The following is a 19329-nucleotide window of genomic DNA, read 5'->3' as shown; positions in this document are numbered from 1 at the left end:
CCCCCCCGGCCGCGGCCACGCTGCCGGTGACGCCACCGCCTGCGTCACGGCGTCACAAACGGCATCAGGGGAGGGCGCGTGGCGGCACTCAGCCGTCACCACCGGCACCGGTGGGCCTAGGAACCCGGTGACCGGCCCGGCACTGCCCGTCACTTCCGGTGCGGCTCGGTGCGGCTCGAGGCGCGGTGTCGCTAGGAGACGGCCCGCGTGACCCCGCCCCCCTGTGCGCGGTGACGTCAGGGACGGGAGCCGCAGCGGATCAGCTGGCGGCGGGTGCGGACGGCGCGGGGCGGCGGCGGTGACTGCGGCAGGTAAGAGGGAGCGGCGGGGATGGGGCCTCCCGGGCCGCTCTGCCTGGCAGTGACAGCGGTCAGCGGGGGCCGAGGCTGAGGCCGTGGGGGCGCGGCGCCCGGGAGGCCCCGGCCGGCCCCTGCTGCGGCCTGGTCCCGCGACCACCCGGGCCCGCGGCCTGGTCCCGCGACCACTGGGTCCCGCAACCTCCCGTCCCCGGTCCTGACGGCCTTTTTTCCTCAGAGGCCGCGGCGAGCCCGGCGGAGCCATGGGGGAGCTGTTCCGCAGCGAGGAGATGACCCTGGCCCAGCTCTTCCTCCAGTCTGAGGCCGCTTATTGCTGTGTCAGCGAACTGGGCGAGCTGGGGAAGGTCCAGTTCCGAGACGTGAGTGACCCCCGGCCCCCCGGTACCGGCCCACCCCGGCGGAGCAAGGCCCTGTACCCCCTGCACTGGCTCCCCGGGGGTTGGGGGGCACCGGGCCGGGCTGGAACCATCTTTCTCTCTGCAGCTGAACCCGGACGTGAACGTGTTCCAGCGTAAATTCGTCAATGAAGTCAGGAGGTGTGAAGAGATGGACAGAAAGCTCCGTACGTTTCTCTCTGGGGTTGCTGTGGCTCCGGCTCTGCTTTTAAAGGGAGAATAACAAATGCAGGATAAACCTGCATGGCAGCTGTAGAGAGCAGGGTGCTGAGGAGGAGCAAAGGCTGCCCTTCCCCGCTGTGTCAGCCGTCCCCTCCCTGCCCCAGCCAGATCAGAGGCTCTTAGAATAGGAGGTGAAAGAATCCACAGCTGCCGGTGGGGCTGGGTGGTGTTACAGGGGGAGTTTGACATTGAGGTATCCTTTTGGTTGACAATGCCAACGCTGTCTCTCCAGGGTTTGTGGAGAAGGAGATTAAAAAGGCAAATATTCCAATCATGGACACTGGGGAAAACCCGGAGGTGCCTTTTCCACGGGACATGATTGACTTGGAGGTAATGATTGTGTGTTACAACTCAAGCAGTATCTGACTATAGCTGGAAATAGGGGACATTATAGCTGGAAATAGGAGACATTATGGACAAATAGGGGACATTAGTTTGGTAGATGATACCCGTTGAATCTGTTGGCAAAGGTGCACTAACCAGAGTCCTCAAGTGTCACCTGCAACAGGAGCTCTGCTCCCTCACATCAGGCTCATCTGCATTCATGAGTCTTGTTTTGCTTGTGCATTTGTCCAAATACTGTCAGAAGTGAAAGTACTTCAAAGAAATTTCACCCATTTAAATGGGTTAAAGTCCGTGGTTCATGGTGGACCTGTCATAAAGTTTATAAGGGATTTTAGTGATGTAAAGAACACGGGATAAGTCCAGCCTTTAACAGACTGGCTGAGTGGGAAAAGTTTCACGTTGCCTGAAGAGAATGTCACAAATCTGGGTGCCTGTGCCACAGCAGACAGGCACTGGGTGTAATTGTGTGCAAATCACATGGGAATGCAAAGCAGCTTGTCTGCTTTCTTGTTGTAATAGACTTAACAGCACTTATTTATGGAATTGCTTTAAGTCCTTTTTCTGTCGTCTTCTTTCCCCATTTTGCAGGCAAACTTTGAGAAAATTGAAAACGAGCTTAAGGAAATCAACACAAACCAGGAGGCTCTGAAGAGAAACTTTTTGGAGCTGACAGAATTAAAATTTATACTGCGTAAAACTCAACAATTTTTTGATGAGGTCAGAATACCGGGGGCGGGATAACACTTGGGCAGCTGGTTCTTCCCCCACAAATTACCATTTTTATTCTCAAGTATATTTTTAGTTGTTCTTTTGGACGGCAGGGTCATTTTTATGCTTTGTTTAAGAAAGCTTCTCAAATTCTTTTCCATTTTTCACGCAGTGCACATAGCTACCTGTGATTTACCTCTTAACGATGTTGGGCTGGGTTTGTTTTGGGTCAGTGATGGTTTGTCTAAAAATTGTGTGAAATCATTCTGGTGCTGGTAATTCCCAAAGCACTTCAGCACCAAAACTCTCCTGGGTGGGAGGGAGTCTCTGTGGGTGGGGGCAGATAAGCAGCCCTGCCTCCTGCACACAGATACTACAATCAAGCTCAACTTCTCTTCAGCCTTTGAAATGTTACACGGAGATTACTCTTTAGGGTTGTAACGCAGAGTCCACTGAAGCAATAGGGTATTTATTTATTTATTTGAGCCTTTGATCAAACCCTAAAGTTTTCAGAGGTGGGTTCTGGAGCGAAGCTGCCACTTAGAATCTTGAACGCTTGGTGAAACCCAGCTTGGCAGGGAGCTGGTGGCTCTTTCTGTACCCAAGAGGAGCTGCTCTGCTGTGGGTCGTGCTGCTGACACAGAGCCCACATGGGAGAAGGCATAATCCTCCCTTCTAAAGCTTGAGTATCCCAGAGCCTGGGGAGTTTTCTCCAAGAGCTCCTGTGTGTGCTTTAGAAGGGTGAGGACATGGGTTTGCTGCACATGTGTCCTCTCATCCAAGGATTTGATCAAAGAGTTCTCAATGGATCTGGCTTCTGGCCGTCACAAAGGCTGTGATCAAGGAGAGCTGGGCTCCTGCAGCCTTCATGCTGTTGTCTGAGGGTTGGGATTTGTTTTTCTGGCACAGGATGGTGCCTACTCAGGCGCTGAGGTTGTTCCTGTGCCAGCACGGGTCTTGGGCACTGCTGACAGAGACTCTGCTGCTTGTGCCATCAGTTGATTGGTCACGGGGTTGGTTTCAGTACAAAAAAAAAAACCTTGATTGGTCACGGGGTTGGTTTCGGTACAAAAAAACCTTGTCTTTGAGTGTTGAATGTCCACTTAGATGTGTCTCCTTGGACACACAGTGTTAACCTGACAGTCTGTTACTCAGCAGCACTGAGGTGCCACTGCCACCTCTTCTAACAGTGTTGGGTAAAGCCACATGAGCTTCTTTATTAATCACTGTCCTCCCTGGTGAGAGCTGGCCACTGCTTTCCTTCAACTACAGCACGATCAGACTAAATTTAAAGATCAAACCCAATTTCCTAAACTGTCTGCATCAGGTCACCACAAAAAGGAGCTCACTGTCAGCCTTAAATGGACTGGCTACAGGAATTTAGATATGTTCCCGCTCCTGTTTGATAACTGGTTTCTTTAATAATAAATCAAAATCCAACAAGTAAAATGTACCCCTCTATTTAAAAGCAGCTTGTGTGTGGAGGTCAGTAAAGTGTAAGTTGGAGCTGTTTCTGCTCAGGCTGTAAAGAGCCAAGATCTGTGTGAGCCCCGGCCAGTCCCGGGCTCGTGCTGGGGCTTCATGTCTCCTGCTGCCATTCACTCAGTACCTTCAGCACTCAAAGACTTCAATAACTTGTAATTACAATTGTGTTATTCATAGTAATAAGTTGCACAAGAAATGGCTGACGATCCAAAGTGCTTTTCTTGGTGTTTGCTCTGGGGTGTTTGTGCACCGGCGGGGGGAGAGGGCAAAATTGTTTCATTTGTTCTTGTTAGGGTGGTTCTAGTAGAAGGAGCCATTTCTTGTTTCAACACACCATGTTGATGATTATGCTCCTTTTCTCAGTCTTCTTGTCTTTGCTTATGAAGAGCAGTATGAGCTGGAGAGATTTCTCTGAAAGCTTTGCCTAGAGTGTGAGCGTAAGAGAAGACTGGAAAAGTAATGGTTAATGGCATGCAGTCCCCCCTCTCTCCTCTGACTCTCTCCCCATCTGCTTTTTTCTGTTTGCTTTGCACCTCTCATTCCTGTCTGGGCTCTGGGTTAATAAGTTAGATGGTGAAATGACTCTTTTTTTTTTTAGTTCTTGTGAAAATGGGCTTTTGTTCTGTTGGTGAACTGGAAGGGGCTTGAATTGTATGAAGTTGTGTGGGGTGATCATGAGCCATCACGGGGCAGAGCTGGGATCAAGGGTGGGGAAAAGGAACTTCTCTTTCAGGCCCTGAGATTTAAAAAGTGCTGATCTGGATGAACAATAAGCAATTTAAAAATGTTTGAGAATGAATGATCTGCATTCTAATTACTGGCATGCAAATGCTTGGGTTTTCCCAATCCTGAATGACCTGGTGTAGTAAAAAATACTTCACAATAACAATGACATTTCACTTGCTGCTGGTGAAAACTTATGCAAAGTAAATTTTGCAGAGTCTGGTTTCTCTGGGTAGCTGGGTAGTGCTTTCATTTCCAAGGTGTCTCAATTATTCACTCTTACAACACTGATCTAGTTATCTCTCCCCCCAAATCAGAGCTGATGTTGCTGGGCCATTTCCTATCTGGAAAGGGTGTGATCATCAATCCGAGCAGTTGAGAGATGAATCAAAGAACGTTGGGGTTTGTTATGCAAGTAATCCTTGTGTAAGAAAGTTCTTGTTTGGTAAAACTGGTCTAATCCAACTTTAATCTAAGGTGCTTTGTTCTGTAATTTCAGCCCCTCTGAGCAGGACTTGTCTCTGTTTCAGGCAGTGTCCTGAGCCAAGGACACGCAGCCCAAAAGGGCTGGGGGTGATATTAAACATTTATAAGAATTACTCTCTTGAGTGAGGTGGATCCAAAGTTTTCTATGTGCTGTCCTCCTCTCTTTGTGCTTCATGTGCTAAAACATGGCACCCCTCCCAGCAGTTATCACAGAGCACCTTGATCAGTGATAAATACAATACAAGCCTCTTAAAATTGTAACTTACTGTTTTCTAACATCCTGAAACCTCGTTATTGAGTAATCACTGGTGTCTTTGGGCTGTATGTTTTGCTTTGTGGTACCAGACCTTCTTATTTCGGTTGTGTTCTGTATGAAGCACAATTTTCATTCTGTTTTTGGTGTTGAAACAAGTTGCCTTTAAGCCGAAGGGGTCGGCAGTTCCTGGTGTTGGTTTTCCCAAACTCAATAAAGGGCTCCCTGTGGTTTGTGGCATCTGTGAGCGTGTGTGTACAGGCAGCTGAGCTGCACTTCACCTCAGCCTTGCAAAAACTCCTCTTGTATGTGGCAACTGCTTTTATTTGGCAGGCAAGTAAAACATTGGGGAGTTTTTCACTTCAATTGGGATGCGGCAATTGCCCAAATGAAGATCCCCTGGCTGAGTCACTACAGTTGCTATGTGCTTTTGCAAGGCTGTGCTGTACATGTGCATGTGTGTTACATGTCCAGGGTCAAACTCTACCTTCAGTGTGTTTTAGCCCTTGACAGCTCTGGGGGAAGCCCCCTGTTTTCCACAGAGGGTAGAATTTGGCCCTTTCTTTGTGCCGAGGAACTGTAGTTTTTGTCATTTCACTATATAAGCTGCAGAGGTAGAAACGACCGTGATGTGGGGTTGATTGAGATGGTGCACGAGAAGATGTGACTTGAGCATCCTTCCTGGCTGGAACTCTGGCACTTGCAAGGTATGTTCCCAAGAATTTGAGCCTGCAGATCAGTTGCCATGAAGGACAGTATAAAACTGTGTCCTCTTCTGATGCCTGGCTGGTCAAAAAACGAGCAACATCACAGGACTGCCCTAAGCAACACATCTTGTGAGTCTGGCAATAACACATGGAGTGAGTGAGGATAAACACCTTGGAGAATGTAAAGATTTAATCAGGAAGCATGTTTTTAGGCTGGAAGTATTGTGTGTTTTTCCTGGAGGAGAACTTTGGAAAGCCATTAAGAAAATTACCATCCAGTACTTCCAGGTTTTGTTACTGATTCTGACCCTGTGCCTATGCCGATGTGACGAGTAACCTGGAATCAATCAAACTATTGTCACATAAGTGAGAAATTACTTATTTTGCCTGGAGCAGGGTAACCGAGCGGGTGTGCGGGTCTAGTGTGGCCGCTGCTGGGGACAGCCCTGTGAAGGTGCCCTCAGGTCATTGAACCATCTGTGGAAGACTCATTTGGGCATCACTCTCCTCATGGCACAGAACAAGCCCCCTGGGCTGTTCCACACCAAGTACCATTTCCCAGGCAACACTCTGAAAAAAGCCTTTTGCATCTCTAAGACACAGAAGATGCACAAGTAGAGCAAGAGGGGGTCAGAGCTACCCTCACCTTTTTCACCATTTCAGATCTAAAGGAAGAGCAGAGTAAGGTGTGCTGCTCTCGTGTGCCATTCAAAAACGGTTCTTGGGGACATCACTTGTATTTAAAACTTGATAAATTTTTTTGAATTCTGCCTTTCTTCAGACTTATATACCCCACAGCCCCTTTGTTCTCTTGCTGCAATCTTTAGACCTTTCTTGTACGGAAGCTTTGCTGGGCCATTCCACTTCTCCTCTTGTTTTTCTCCTTCCTTGTGTGGTTCTGTCTTTTCTATCATCTGGTTCTTCTTTTTGCTGTCTCATGTTCGTTCTTTCTTTTTCTTTTCTTTTTTCTTTTTTTTTTTGTCTCCCCAAGCTACCTCCTGGTTCCTCGTTCCCTGCATGCCACTAACTAGTTTCATTAGATATTAATTGATTTGTGAATTCAGGCTGAATTGCATCATCAGCAGATGGCGGATCCAGACCTGTTGGAGGAATCGTCTTCGCTGCTGGAGCCGAGTGAGATGGGAAGAGGGGCCCCACTACGACTCGGGTAATGGCCGTTGGCTTTCTCCTGCCCCCATTGGGGTTGTTGGCTCGTGTTCACCCTGGGGCACCCACAGGCCTTTTGAGCACAGTGGTAGAACTTTACAGAGGGGCACGTCAAGTGATGAAGGCTGGTTTGGACTAGCTGTCGTCCATTGGACCAAAAAAAAATAATTGGCTAGTTTGTTCCTTGTAAATGTGTCCTGGTGACTCTTTCAGACATTCTGAGTTCTCACAGCTTCGAAACCAGTAGCTGCTCTGGGCACATAATACTCCAAAAAGTTTGTATAGTTCTGTACCCTCTTCATATGCTGCTTCCAGGCTCTGTGTGTCTGTAATAGGAGGTCCAGAGAGGTGGTTCTTCCGCTTTACTCTGCTCTGGTGAGACCTATTGTGTGCAGGTCTGGAGCCCTCAGTATAGGAAAGATATGGACCTGGTGGAGTGCGTCCAGAGGAGGGCCATGAGGATGATCAGGGGGTTGGAGCACCTCTGCTATGAGGACAGGCTGAGGGAGCTGGGGTTGTTCAGCCTGGAGAAGAGGAGGCTCCGGGGAGACCTAATAGCAGCCTTCCAGTACCTGAGGGGGCTACAGGAAGGCTGGGGAGAGCCTGTTTAGAAAGGCCTGCAGTGACAGGACGAGGGGCAATGGCTTCAAGCTGGAGGGGAACAGATTTAGACTGGAGATGAGGAGAGGGTTCTTCACTGTGAGGGTGGTGGAGCACTGGAACAGGTTGCCCAGGGAGGTGGTTGAGGCCCCTTCCCTGGAGATATTCAAGGAGAGGCTCGACGAGGCCCTGGGCAACCTGGTCTAGTTGGGGGTGTCCCTGCTGACTGCGGGGGGGTGGGACTAGATGGCCTTTGGAGGTCCCTTCCGGTCTGGGCAATTCTATGATAATTCTCTCTCTGGATGTAGGGCTGGAAGCAGTGAGGCCTTCCCGTGCCTGACACACCGCCGATGGTCACTCTCCATGTGGTTAGAGGACCTTCCATTTTGCTCAAAGAACTAATTTTAAAAACAAGATTTTTGTAGTTTTCAACCAGATGCGCAGCTCCAGTGGCCGTGGGTGGTTTGGGTGTCAGGCTCTGCCTTCCCCCAGGTGCAGAACAGACATTTGTGCTGTCCCTTGGCAGGTTTGTGGCTGGTGTGATCAACCGGGAGCGAATCCCCATGTTCGAGCGCATGCTGTGGCGGGTGTGCCGAGGGAACGTGTTCCTGCGTCAGGCGGAAATTGAGAACCCCCTGGAGGATCCTGTAACGGTAAAAAGAACTATTGTTTACAGCAGCGAAACTCTCAGCTGTGTAAAAGGACTTTCTGATAGATCTAAGCCTTTATCCCTCCATGAGCTCCACGCAGAGAGACCTTGTGGCGCGTCCCTTCACGGTACATGCTTGCAGCCTCTGAGGCTTTAGTGACAAATGTTTTCATGCTTAAAAATAGCAAGATGGATGGTGAATACTGTTGAAAAGGAGAAAAACAAATCAAAATGTGGAGTGCAGCAGGGTGTAGTTGCTTCTCTGGCACAGACTGGAAGTACAACTCCTGTGTGCAGCTCTGGAGAAATAGGAATCCTCCTTGACAGAGGCTCTTTTGGACATCAGCAGAGTGAACGAGCTCCAGATGTTACATTGAACTTGGACCTATCATTTTTCCTAATTTGCTAAGCAGTCATTTGAACACCCACCAGAGAAGTGTTGGTTTTATTACATAGTGAATGCGATTGGACTTGTTTTTACATTCAGAGTCAAATCAAGGGACAGTGCCTAAACTTTGGGAACTCTTGCTCTTGGCAAGTAGAAAGAAAAGCCATGTCTCTGTGTGTGTGTGTTGTACTGGGACAAAGACAGAAGAGTTGAACTCGGTAGCTGCCCCTCATGTCTTGCATAAAGCTGACTGACTGCTGCTCTCTCCCACCGACCGCTGGTAGTTGACCTGTTGGATTATCTGTCTACTAGGAGAGACTTTGTTCAATTGTGCAACACTTCCTTAAATTGAGGTTACACCTAATGTAATGATTCTTGAAACATTACGTTAAAATTTCCTAAGTAAGGTAGAACAATAACTTGTCAACAAACGCAGGAAAGGGGACCTGGCTCCCAGCATGAACACAGCTGTATGAGGAATGTGCCCTTGGCCTCCCTGGAGAATCAAAGTTGTTAATCTCCACCTCAGCTTATTTTCATTCACTCTCCAGCTTTCTGCTCGATTCTGTAGGTGAGCTGGCTGCAGGCTGATAAATATTTCACTGCATCTCTGTTCTTTTGGAGATCTTCCCAGGTTTTCCTGTTTATCGTGTTACAGAGAATAGGTAGCAGATAACACAGAACACTTTGCTTCAGTAAACACACGTACGGTAGGGGTATTCCCTGCTGAGGCTAAGAATCACTTTCCTCCTGACCATTCCAGTGGTGTGAAGGTACATTCTTGAGAGAAAGAAGCTCTGTGTGCATGGATTCAGAGGAAGGAAAAGTAGAACTCTGTTGTAATTTGCTATAATGCTAATTTCTGAAAATAGCAGAGCTATTACAGCGCGCCCTGTCTTCTCTTCCAGGGGGATTATGTGCACAAGTCTGTGTTTATCATCTTTTTCCAAGGCGACCAGCTGAAGAACAGGGTCAAGAAGATATGTGAAGGGTATGGCAGTCTCACAGCTGGGCAGCTCGCTCAAGTATTTGAAATATGTTGCCATGGCTTAATGTCGGTATTTTACAACTCCATATTTCACAATGACTGTAGGAGTACAGATTTTGACAGCAAATAAAATGCACCATAAGGAGTTGAAACGTATTTGACAGGCAAAGTGGCCACTGCCCAAAGCAGAGTCTCCTCTGGCCACTGCTCAGAGGAGCTGACTGCTTTGGTAGAGAACACCTGAAAACAAGGGAGTTGGAGTTTGGAGCTCCTGGACAGAGCTAGGGGGGTGTCAGTGGGCAATATTCCCCCAGGAGGGACCAACATTGATGGGTTCCAGCAGCAGCTGTGCTGGCACAATAGGGACACCCTGAGCAGGGATGGCTGATCAGCTCTGGGACAGGGCCTCTGGGACGCTGTCGGTGCCAGGAGCAGAGGTTTCCTCCCACTCCCATTTCTTAAGTGTTTGGCTTCTGGTTTGGCCTGGAGCAAACTGCTCTGCCCACTTGATTTAGAGGCTGGAGCCCTGCTTGGCAGTCTTTGCTGATCAGAGGCTTCTGTAAAGGTGCTTCTGGCTCTGTGTCTGTGCTCAGGCTCAGCCCTCTGTTCCCCTGACTGACTGACCTTCTCTCTGTCCCTGTCACTAATGTCACTTGCGTGTCTTCCAGATTCCGTGCCTCCCTCTACCCCTGCCCAGAAACACCACAGGAGCGGAAGGAGATGGCTTCTGGTGTCAATACCAGAATTGATGATCTTCAGATGGTAAAATAACTGGGGTCAATGCCCATTTTTTTCTTTGTTCTTTAATAATGTCGTGGAAAACTTACTTGGATCCTGTTAAAACAGGAGAATTTTTGACCCTGTTGGATGACATTTCAGCTCCAGGTAGTTTGAGCCCAGCAGCTCAGCACTGCAAGAAAGGTGTTTAGAGGCTGTCAGCTCCGTTGGGTGTAGGGTGCTGGGGTGGTTTGGTCTCTCTGAAGGGCTGAGCAGTTAATCCTATACATTAAGTACAGCATGGACAGGGAGCTGCCTGCTGGGGAGCAGGCAGGAATGTGCATGTGTGAGGAGATGGCGTGTTTCCAGCTCTGAAAGCTTGTAATTGCCTGGTTCACCTGCAAGAGCTTTGAAAACATTTAAACTTATTTCCAAGTTGAGATAACAATGCTAACTTTAATTTAGCTCTTCTTTTTTCTGCCTGTCTTTGTATTTTTACATTGTGCTGACCTGAAGAGCTTCTGCTTTACAACTAATCTCTTGTGCTGCAGCCTGAGTGTTGGTAATGAGTGATCAGCACACAGACCCACTGAGATATTTGATGCTTGCTTCAAGGAAGAAAGGCAATATGTTATAATGCAGAAAAAAAATGAGGGAGTTGAGACAAAAAAATAGGAAAAGGTTGAGAAACTAAAAGGAAAACGGTTAAATTTGGACTGCTTGTTTGACAGAGAAACTGTCCCGAGCTGGGAGTTGTGTAGTGCTGCTGTTCAGTAATTTTAAAGCAGATGAGAACTCAGAAACAATTCAACTTGTAGGATCCAAAGCTGTGTGTGCCCTTTGTCCTCGCCTTCACTTGAGCCTAAGACTTTCCAGTCTGGAAATCTTGACTTGGCACGAGGTAGATTTGTTCCAGTTGGAAAACACACTCAGTAGAAAACACTTTCTCCTTTTCCCTTCAGTAAAAAAGTCCTTCATTGTAATCTTTGTGTGTTTTCTTAAGGCACTGTACACCCCACTTGGTAGAACTCTGCTCTTTTAACCTGGGTGGAGGAGAAAATGTGCTCTGTGATCTCTGGGCAGTTTATTGTTTGAAATGCCCACTGACCCTGGAGCTGGAGGAGGAAAGTAGTCAAAAAGTGTCCCTTAATTAGTTTTGCTAAAAGGTTTTAATATGGAAAGTGCATACTGGAGGCCTGTGGCAGGCTGTGCATGGGGTGAGGAGTGGGCTCAGGCCTCTGTGCTCTGCTGGGTGACACTTCTCTTGGTGGTCAGCCTGGTTTCACTGCGTGCTTCTCTGTGCTGCTGATTTTTGCCAGTGGTTTTTCTTCATCTTTCTCCCTCTTCTCCATGAAAGGTGCTGAACCAAACGGAGGACCATCGCCAGAGGGTTCTGCAGGCGGCTGCCAAAAACATCCGCGTCTGGTTCATCAAAGTGCGCAAGATGAAGGCCATCTACCATACCCTCAACCTGTGCAACATCGACGTGACCCAGAAGTGCTTGATTGCTGAAGTCTGGTGTCCCGTTGCTGACCTGGATTCTATCCAGTTTGCTCTGCGGAGAGGCACGGTGAGTACCAGCTGGACAAGCAGACAGCACCGCCCGCAACCACCGCAGGGATTCGTTGATTTGTCCAGTTTGCCAGTCTCTGAAATCCATCCCTTTGGGCTGCTTGAATCAGTCCTCCCAGAGGACACTTCATCTAACGTGCAGGAGTCGTGGCTTATAGATAACACATGTAACAGATACGTGACATTATGTAAAGCTTTAAGTTCAGGGAAGTGCTGCAACGGTAACGCGTCTTCCTGTGTTTGGGTCCTTGGGCACCTTCACTGAGCCTGGCCATCCTCTGGTGTCCCTCTGGATGTATAGCAGAACATATGCAAAGGAGCTCTCTGGGGCATGAGCAAGCTTTCCCCTCTGCTCAGACTGACAGATAACAGAGTTGGGCGTCTTGAAGTCCTTTCACTTGTGTTTTTTTTTTTTAAAAAAAACCCAACAAACCCCTTGCATGAGTTTTCTCATCTGCCCAAATCACACACTGTCCATCCTTGCTGTGAGGATGTGCTGCTCCTGCTGCTGTACAGAGCAGAGCAGTGGAAACTTGGCACCCCTCTTCAGCTGCTCGAGGAGACTCCTCATTGTGCAAGCACGCTGAAATTGCAAGCTTGTCCTTTCCAAATGCTGACAAGAAAGTCATGTTTTACTCCAGAGCCCTGAGGATGGGTGTTCTGATCTTCCTTTTTTGTTGTTGTTTTTGTGAACAGGAGCACAGCGGATCCACTGTCCCGTCTATTTTAAACAGGATGCAAACCAACCAGACCCCACCGACATACAACAAAACTAACAAGTTTACTTGTGGCTTTCAAAACATTGTTGATGCTTATGGCATCGGGACATACCGGGAAATAAATCCAGGTAAACTCACACTTCGAGCAGCTCCAGACATCTGTCTCAGTTTAGTCATGGTGTTTCTCTGCATTGTTTGTCCTCTGTGAAGATTTCCAGTATTCTGCACCTTTCAGAAGCAGAGGGGAAGCTTGGGAATTGTATTGCTGAATTGTGTAAACTGTACTGTAGTAAATGTGGGGTTACTCAAACAGAGTGCACCAGGATGTCATCTCTTCTCTTGCAGCACCGTACACGATCATCACCTTCCCCTTCCTCTTTGCTGTGATGTTTGGAGACTTTGGCCACGGCATCCTGATGTCTCTGATTGCTGTCTGGATGGTGATAAGGGAGAGTCGCATTCTCTCACAGAAGAGTGACAATGAGGTGAAGTGGGGGGGTCATTCTGGGTGTTGGTTTAAAAGAGATTTGCAGGGGGGTTTCCTCCCATCCTTCCTACTTTGAGCTGGCAGTGACATTGCTCCCCACATCTGAAACATGTGGAGCCCGCAGCCAGGCTGGAAAGCCTGCAGAGCACACACTGAGTAGCGTAATTTCATAATAGTAATGAGTTCCTTTGGTTTTTCTTTCGGATATTTGGATGAGATTACTCCTTTTGGGTGTTCAAAGGAGGGTGTTTGTCAGGTGTAGTATTGGAATGGGCTGCCCAGGGATGTGGTTGGGGCACCATCCCTGGAGGTATTTAAAAGACGGGCTGACATAGTACTTAAGTGACATGGTTTAGTGATGTTTTTTTATCAGGGTTAGGTTAATGGTTGGACTAGATGATCTTAAAGGTCCCTTCCAACCTAGACAATTCTATGATTCTATGAGTGGTTGTAAACAAATCACCCAGAACTTGATTGGATCATCACAGGGTTCAGTCGCTGTAAACCTCCTGATTTCTGTCTCTGGGTGTTGTGTCTCCAAGATTCCTCCTGTTTGCTGATCCCGTGGGCTTTGCTCAGGGCTGGGGCTGGCAGGGGGTGCCCAGACACACGGGCAGAGTGTGGAGGGAGCTGAACAGGGCCAGTGCTTCCCAGTGCCAGACCAGTGCTACCAGCTGGGGCTAGCATCAGCATAGATGCTGTTTATCCTCTCTGGCTAATCCCAGATTCCCTGTGGACAGTCGTGCTGCCTCTTTATCCTCTGTGTTCTCGTTCTGTGCTGCCTCTGGCACCTGTAATCCCTGCTGTGGGGAAGCAGAGACTTGGGGCTTTTAGTCCATGTGGCCCGTTACTGTTTGTCTACAACTGCTTTTGTTGTTCTGTGACCTTCTTTATTCTCATGGACTTTTTGTTCCTCTTTCTTTTGTTTCCTGCTAGATGTTCAACATGGTTTTCAGCGGTCGATACATCATCCTGCTGATGGGACTGTTCTCCACTTACACGGGCCTCATCTACAACGACTGTTTCTCCAAGTCCCTGAATTTGTTCGGTTCCTCCTGGAGCGTGCGGCCGATGTTCACAAAAGGCAATTGGTCGTGAGTAAACACTTGGTGACTCAGTAGAGAGTGACAGTGACAAGCAGGTGACTTCCCTTTCCCCATTGTCCTCCCAGTTCAGGAAAACAAGAACTTCTGAACTCAGTCCCAAGAAGAATTGGAAGAGGGGTGTAAAAGTGATATCTATCAAGTTTGAAACCAGTTTTTTCTTTACAACCCAGAAGAGTTGTAAAGATGCAGCTTAGCCCCTTTCTCCTCATAGACACTGTGATATTCCCTTCCCCTGTGTCTTTCTTCCTTGTGACACTGAGTAATGGGTCAAGAAATTGGTTTATTATTCATTCAGAAAAGTCTTTAGGACCACGCAGGAACCTTAGTTATCTCAATTTGAGATATTCCTGGCTCTCACAAGGACAGAATGCTGTTAGTGTTTACAGAAGGAGGGCAGCGTTGCTTGTGTTAATGTCTGTGTCATCTCCTTGTACCTGAACAGAGATGCTTTGCTTGAGACTACGCCCCTGCTCCAGCTGAACCCTGCTATTCCCGGGGTGTTTGGTGGGCCCTACCCCTTTGGCATCGACCCGGTAAGAGCAACCTCTGGCTCAGCAAAAAAAAAATGCCTCTCCAGTTCTCTGTGAGAGATTTTACAGCCCAGCCATTCTTAACCAACTCTTAACCGATGTTGGGAACAATAACTTTACCTTATTTCCTATTGCAAATCAGAACTATGTGTTCATTTAAATGGATAATCATATTTTTTTGCCTGTCAAGGATCCAGCCCCCTTTTGCCTGCAGCTTTTGCCTACCATAAAAACAGGGAAAGTTTGATTCCTGCTGTGAAGGTGGGATCAGTTGCTGTAAGAGAGTGTTCCTGGCAGAAGAGGTTGTCTGCTCATTTCCCCAAAAGATATCCGTGTGACAAACACGTCTTTTAAAAACCCTGCTCTTACAGCCTTGTGCTTCCTGGATGGTTAATGCTGTTTAGCTTCAAGTGAACGTTTTCATCCTCCTCTGTTTGTCCTTGGCTCGGGGTTTGCTGACTCGCTGGTGTTTTTCACAGATTTGGAACATTGCCAGCAACAAGCTGGCCTTCCTCAATTCCTTCAAGATGAAAATGTCGGTGATTCTTGGCATTATCCACATGCTCTTTGGTGTCACATTGAGTCTTCTCAACCACATGTAAGTGCTTTGCTCTGTTGTTTCTCGTGGTGGGGGGAAGTGTCTTTGTGTGTCACGCGTGTGTGGGTTCGAGGCAGAAGCCCATCAGACTTTACCCCACTGGTGGCTGGGTGGGCTTGTCCTGCCCGTGTGGAATGAGCCATGGCCAGGAGCTCTGTGTGTAAGCCCCAGCCATTGCCAAAATGCTGAGCCCCCACAGTTTTGTTCTAAAGAAGTTTTTCACTTAAAAGCTTCACTTAAAAGTTCACCTTAAAAGCTTTTGCCCTACACATGTCTATTGCCAACCAAATATAACATTAATCTCTCTTTTTTTTTTTCCCCTCTGTAGCTATTTTAAGAAGCCACTGAACATATACCTTGGATTTATTCCAGAAATGATTTTCATGTCTTCACTCTTTGGGTACCTTGTTATTCTCATTTTCTACAAATGGACGGCTTACGATGCTCACACCTCGAAGGATGCACCGAGCCTCTTAATACACTTTATCAACATGTTTCTCTTCTCCTATGGTGATCCCAGTAATAAGATGCTTTATAAAGGGCAGGTGCGTGCTCTTGCTAGAGTAACATCAGGGGTGCTTTGTGATATTAGTGTCTCTCACTGACCTCACAGTAGTTGTGAAATCAAGCGTGAAACACTTTTTCTGTGTGATAGAGGAAATGTGGCGTCATTTCCACAGGATCACACTCTGTGATGTTGAAGAAGGAAGGAATAATCCCTGCACCAGGAATTTCTATCAGTCTGAACACAGATCAACTGTTGCTTCAGATCCAGATTAACTGTGGGCAACAATTGGGAATATTGTCCCATGTCCACAACGCAGTGCCTTTAAGTGTGGCTGAGACACTGACACCGTTTCCTCCCAGCACTGGCAGACACCTGCCAAATTCTCATTTCCTGCAGAATCTGTAGGATTTCTCCTTGATCTAACCCAGTACCAGGCGCTGTGTGGTGTGAGGGTGTTAGGGACAGCACATTTTGCTGTTCCTGGGAGAGAAGGAGAGGGAGGTGTCCACATGCTCCAGGAATCCAGTCGTTTGGTGTCACCTCATACTCCTGCTGGGGGGTGGGTGTGTGCTTGAGCGTGGGCCGTCACTACATCATCTGAGAGTTGTTTCTCTTGCAGAAGGGACTCCAGTGTTTCCTCGTGGTGGTGGCGTTACTGTGTGTGCCCTGGATGCTGGTGGCCAAACCCCTGGTCCTTCGACGTCAGTATTTATGGAGAAAGCACTTGGTGGGTGACTAACTCCTATATTTTCCATATGAAAACTAATCGTGGTTGCACAGCTGCGTTCTCCGTCTTATCTCAGATACATGGGTTCACACTGCACTGTGACCTGTAAAACGTTGTTTTTTATATTCTGGGGCATCAAGGCAGTTGGGTTTTACTGGAGAGAGTGTCGCCTGCTTCTCAGAGCTGGATCCAGCAGCAAACCTGCCTGTAAAAACCCTTTCTGTTGGTAATGATAAAAGTGATGTATCTGGCCTGGGCTCTGTCCGGTGGTTTAGGAGCATCTGTGGTGCTGGTTGCTGGATGCACTTCTGTGCCTTCGCTGGGCTTGACGATGTAAAAGCAGAGATGGCAGCTTAATTGGCTGGCAGACTCATCAGCTGCCTTTGCTAAAGCAGTTTGGATGGTAAAAAAAAAAAAATAACTAAGGGAAAAAATAAAAAAAAAAAAGACTTAGCAGTCGTTATGTGTGAGGTTGTCCTCTGGGGTGCTCTGTAGGTTTCCAGCTGTAAAGTATCTGCATGTGAAATGCAGGAACCTGGCACCACGTGCACTGAGGAGACTCAAAAATTCTCCCTGCATGTATGGCAGCCAGCTGGTAGGATGTGAAGCGAGTCAAAGCTCAGTTCAGTTAAAGACACTCCCTCTCCCTTCTCTGACCATCTTTCATCCTCCCATGTCCCCTCCATTCGTCTCCCTCTCTCTTCTTGTTTTCTTCCTCATCCCTTTCTCTTCTTCCATCCGCTATCAGGAAGGGCAGCCCGCGGAGGCCCAGGTCAGCCCAGGCCCGACCCAGCAGGCAGTAGAGGCAGCAACGGCTGCAACAGTGAGTGCATTTAAAAATCACCTGATGGACTGAAAGATGGGAGTTGGCTTTCTGTCTTAATTCTCCAGAGAGCACGGAATGTATCTGCATTTCATAAGGGAATGGCAACTGCACCTTTAGGGTGAAAAAAAAAAAAAACCAAACGCTTTCTCTTGGAAAGAGCAAAGTTCAGCAAAAAGTGATACATTCTGGAAGAAGTACCAGGCTGAAGGATAATAGTTGGGTGTGCGCAGAGTGCTGCTGAGATCACAGCCTGCAGAGCGGCACGGCAGGGCCTGGCTGCCACAGCCCCCAGGTTAAGTTCCCCTTTTTTCCTTTTTTTTTGCTTATCTGTGTCAGAGAGCTCAGGGTTCTTCCCAGCCGAGCATTTCTGTTTGCATTGTGTGTTCCCAAACACCACGTTGATGTGATGGCCTCCCGAGGACTTCCTATCAGTAACTGCTGGGGTTTTGACAACCTGTGCCCTTGTAGACACTTTGACTTGAAGCTGTTATAAAAGGGTTGTGCACAAAGAAGCCTCTCAGTAGCAGCTGTTTCTCCTGATTTGGGTCTAAACCCACAGCCAGCCCTTGGATGATTGCAGCAGCTCCCAAACCTGCTCCCTTCACTTGGGTTCAGTTGTGCTGAAGCGTGAATCTCGCCCACGGTGACACGAAGAGGCACTTTGGGCCAGGGTTTGTGTTGTGACATTTGAAGTAGCCCCACAGAAATGTCAGAAATGAAAACGGACCTTTTGTGCTTAATCCATCCGGCGCTTGAAGTGCATCTCGGAACAAGAAGCTGTGAGGGAAGGGCTTTGTGTGAGAAGTGTAAAGTAAACGGTTGGGGCTTTGGGAGCTGTGTTTAGGTTGGACAGTTGACAGTTTACAGAGAACAGGTACAAGTCGGGTGTGAGGGAAAAGCTGCACAAGTGTGAATTCACCCAGGCTGGGAATGCACAGATAGAGCTGGTACTGGTCACTAGTGGCTTGTGTTGTCCCAAAGATGCTGAAAATCCTAACAAAAGCACTGTCTTATATTATTTTTTTTCTCTTTATTTCTATTTTCAGAGCATAAATGTCTACATAGTGTGTTGGTTTTTTTTAAAAGCCTGACAAAATCTTTAAATCACATCTGGCATTTTGGGCAAATCTATAGTTGAGCCTAAATTAAAAGCGGGTTCCTAAGAGCAAATGGGTTCAAAGAGCATCGAGCGGTCAGTGTGAGCGTGTTCCAGCTCACCTCTGCAGCTGGGTCAGGCCCATGGGTCTCTGTTTATAATCTCTAGGATCATTTTCTGTCCTTGGAGACCTGGATGGGGGACAGAGATGCCACAGTTGAGCTGCAGAGGTGGGGATGTGCAGGTCACACCTTCGCTCTCCGGTGTGCGCTGATGATGTGTGAAGGCTCTGCAAGGGGCAGGGAGAGGACCCGCAGGGCTCTGCATCCCTGCTTGCTGCCAGGGCAGCACGGGGAGGAATCCAGCCCAAAATCCAGCATTTCCCTGCGGTGGCTGCAGTTGTTGAACAGGAGGAACCTACAGCTCTGGCAGAGTTTCAGCCGAGATGGTTCTGTTCTGTTCGGAGCACGATGGAGTTAGGGCTGAGGGTCACACAGTGCCTATAAAAGGGGCTGTTTGCGTAACGTGGAATTTCCAAGTAAGGGAAGGTCTGGTTTCCCTCTGTGTCCGTAGGCGCTGCTGCGGGGCCAGTGTGTGTGTGTGTGTGTGTCTGTGTCAGCCCCTTCTGCCCGGCGTGGCCACTGTGTGACTGGTCTCATTTGCCCAGCGCTGGTGTTTGTGCCTGTCCAGCACCCGCCGGGCAAAACCTTGCTCTTTGTTTGCACGTGGGTGCCAGCAAACATCCTCTGGAGGGATGTGCCTTTTGTTTTACTTGGGGGGGGGGCAGTTACTTTGTAGAAATTTACCGATTATTCATTCAGACAGACTTTTTTTTTCCCCAGCCCGAGCAGGAATCAGCATCTTTCCCATCCACGCGGGGGAAATAGAGTTGTACACCTGGCTTAACCTGGGCCTTAATACTTAATATTTTATTCTCTTCCGTGAGCTGCTGCTGCACGTGGAGTCGTGAAAAAAAAAAAACCCAAAAAAACAACAAAAAAACCACACGC

At 48.1% G+C, this 19329-nt stretch overlaps 1 protein-coding gene across 5 annotated transcripts in view; it reads left to right on the top strand.

Annotated features, from left to right (window-relative positions):
• The first annotated feature begins 195 nt into the window (after positions 1-195).
• Positions 196-19329, top strand: part of ATP6V0A1 (ATPase, H+ transporting, lysosomal V0 subunit a1) — a 29733-nt gene continuing 10599 nt past the window's right edge. For 2 of the 5 annotated variants that reach the window (XM_014959146.1, XM_014959145.1), the window contains exons 1-17: positions 196-311; positions 535-676; positions 801-879; positions 1167-1264; positions 1868-1996; positions 6706-6809; positions 7935-8061; positions 9354-9436; positions 10102-10195; positions 11508-11720; positions 12419-12569; positions 12787-12926; positions 13865-14022; positions 14477-14567; positions 15044-15162; positions 15491-15707; positions 16290-16397. In XM_014959146.1, the coding sequence (XP_014814632.1) occupies positions 560-676; positions 801-879; positions 1167-1264; positions 1868-1996; positions 6706-6809; positions 7935-8061; positions 9354-9436; positions 10102-10195; positions 11508-11720; positions 12419-12569; positions 12787-12926; positions 13865-14022; positions 14477-14567; positions 15044-15162; positions 15491-15707; positions 16290-16397 (2028 nt within the window). In that variant the 5' untranslated portion in view covers positions 196-311; positions 535-559. Of the gene's footprint in view, positions 312-534; positions 677-800; positions 880-1166; positions 1265-1867; positions 1997-6705; positions 6810-7934; positions 8062-9353; positions 9437-10101; positions 10196-11507; positions 11721-12418; positions 12570-12786; positions 12927-13864; positions 14023-14476; positions 14568-15043; positions 15163-15490; positions 15708-16289; positions 16398-17145; positions 19301-19329 lie in introns of those variants that run through there. The other 3 variants (XM_014959148.1, XM_014959147.1, XM_014959149.1) reach the window with 2 other exon arrangements.

Source organism: Calidris pugnax, unplaced genomic scaffold (assembly GCF_001431845.1).
Source record: "Calidris pugnax isolate Ruff unplaced genomic scaffold, ASM143184v1 scaffold341, whole genome shotgun sequence".
Lineage (NCBI taxonomy): Eukaryota > Metazoa > Chordata > Aves > Charadriiformes > Scolopacidae > Calidris > Calidris pugnax.
The sequence above is the reverse complement of the archived record's forward strand: the minus strand, read 5'-3'. Positions and strand labels throughout refer to the sequence as shown.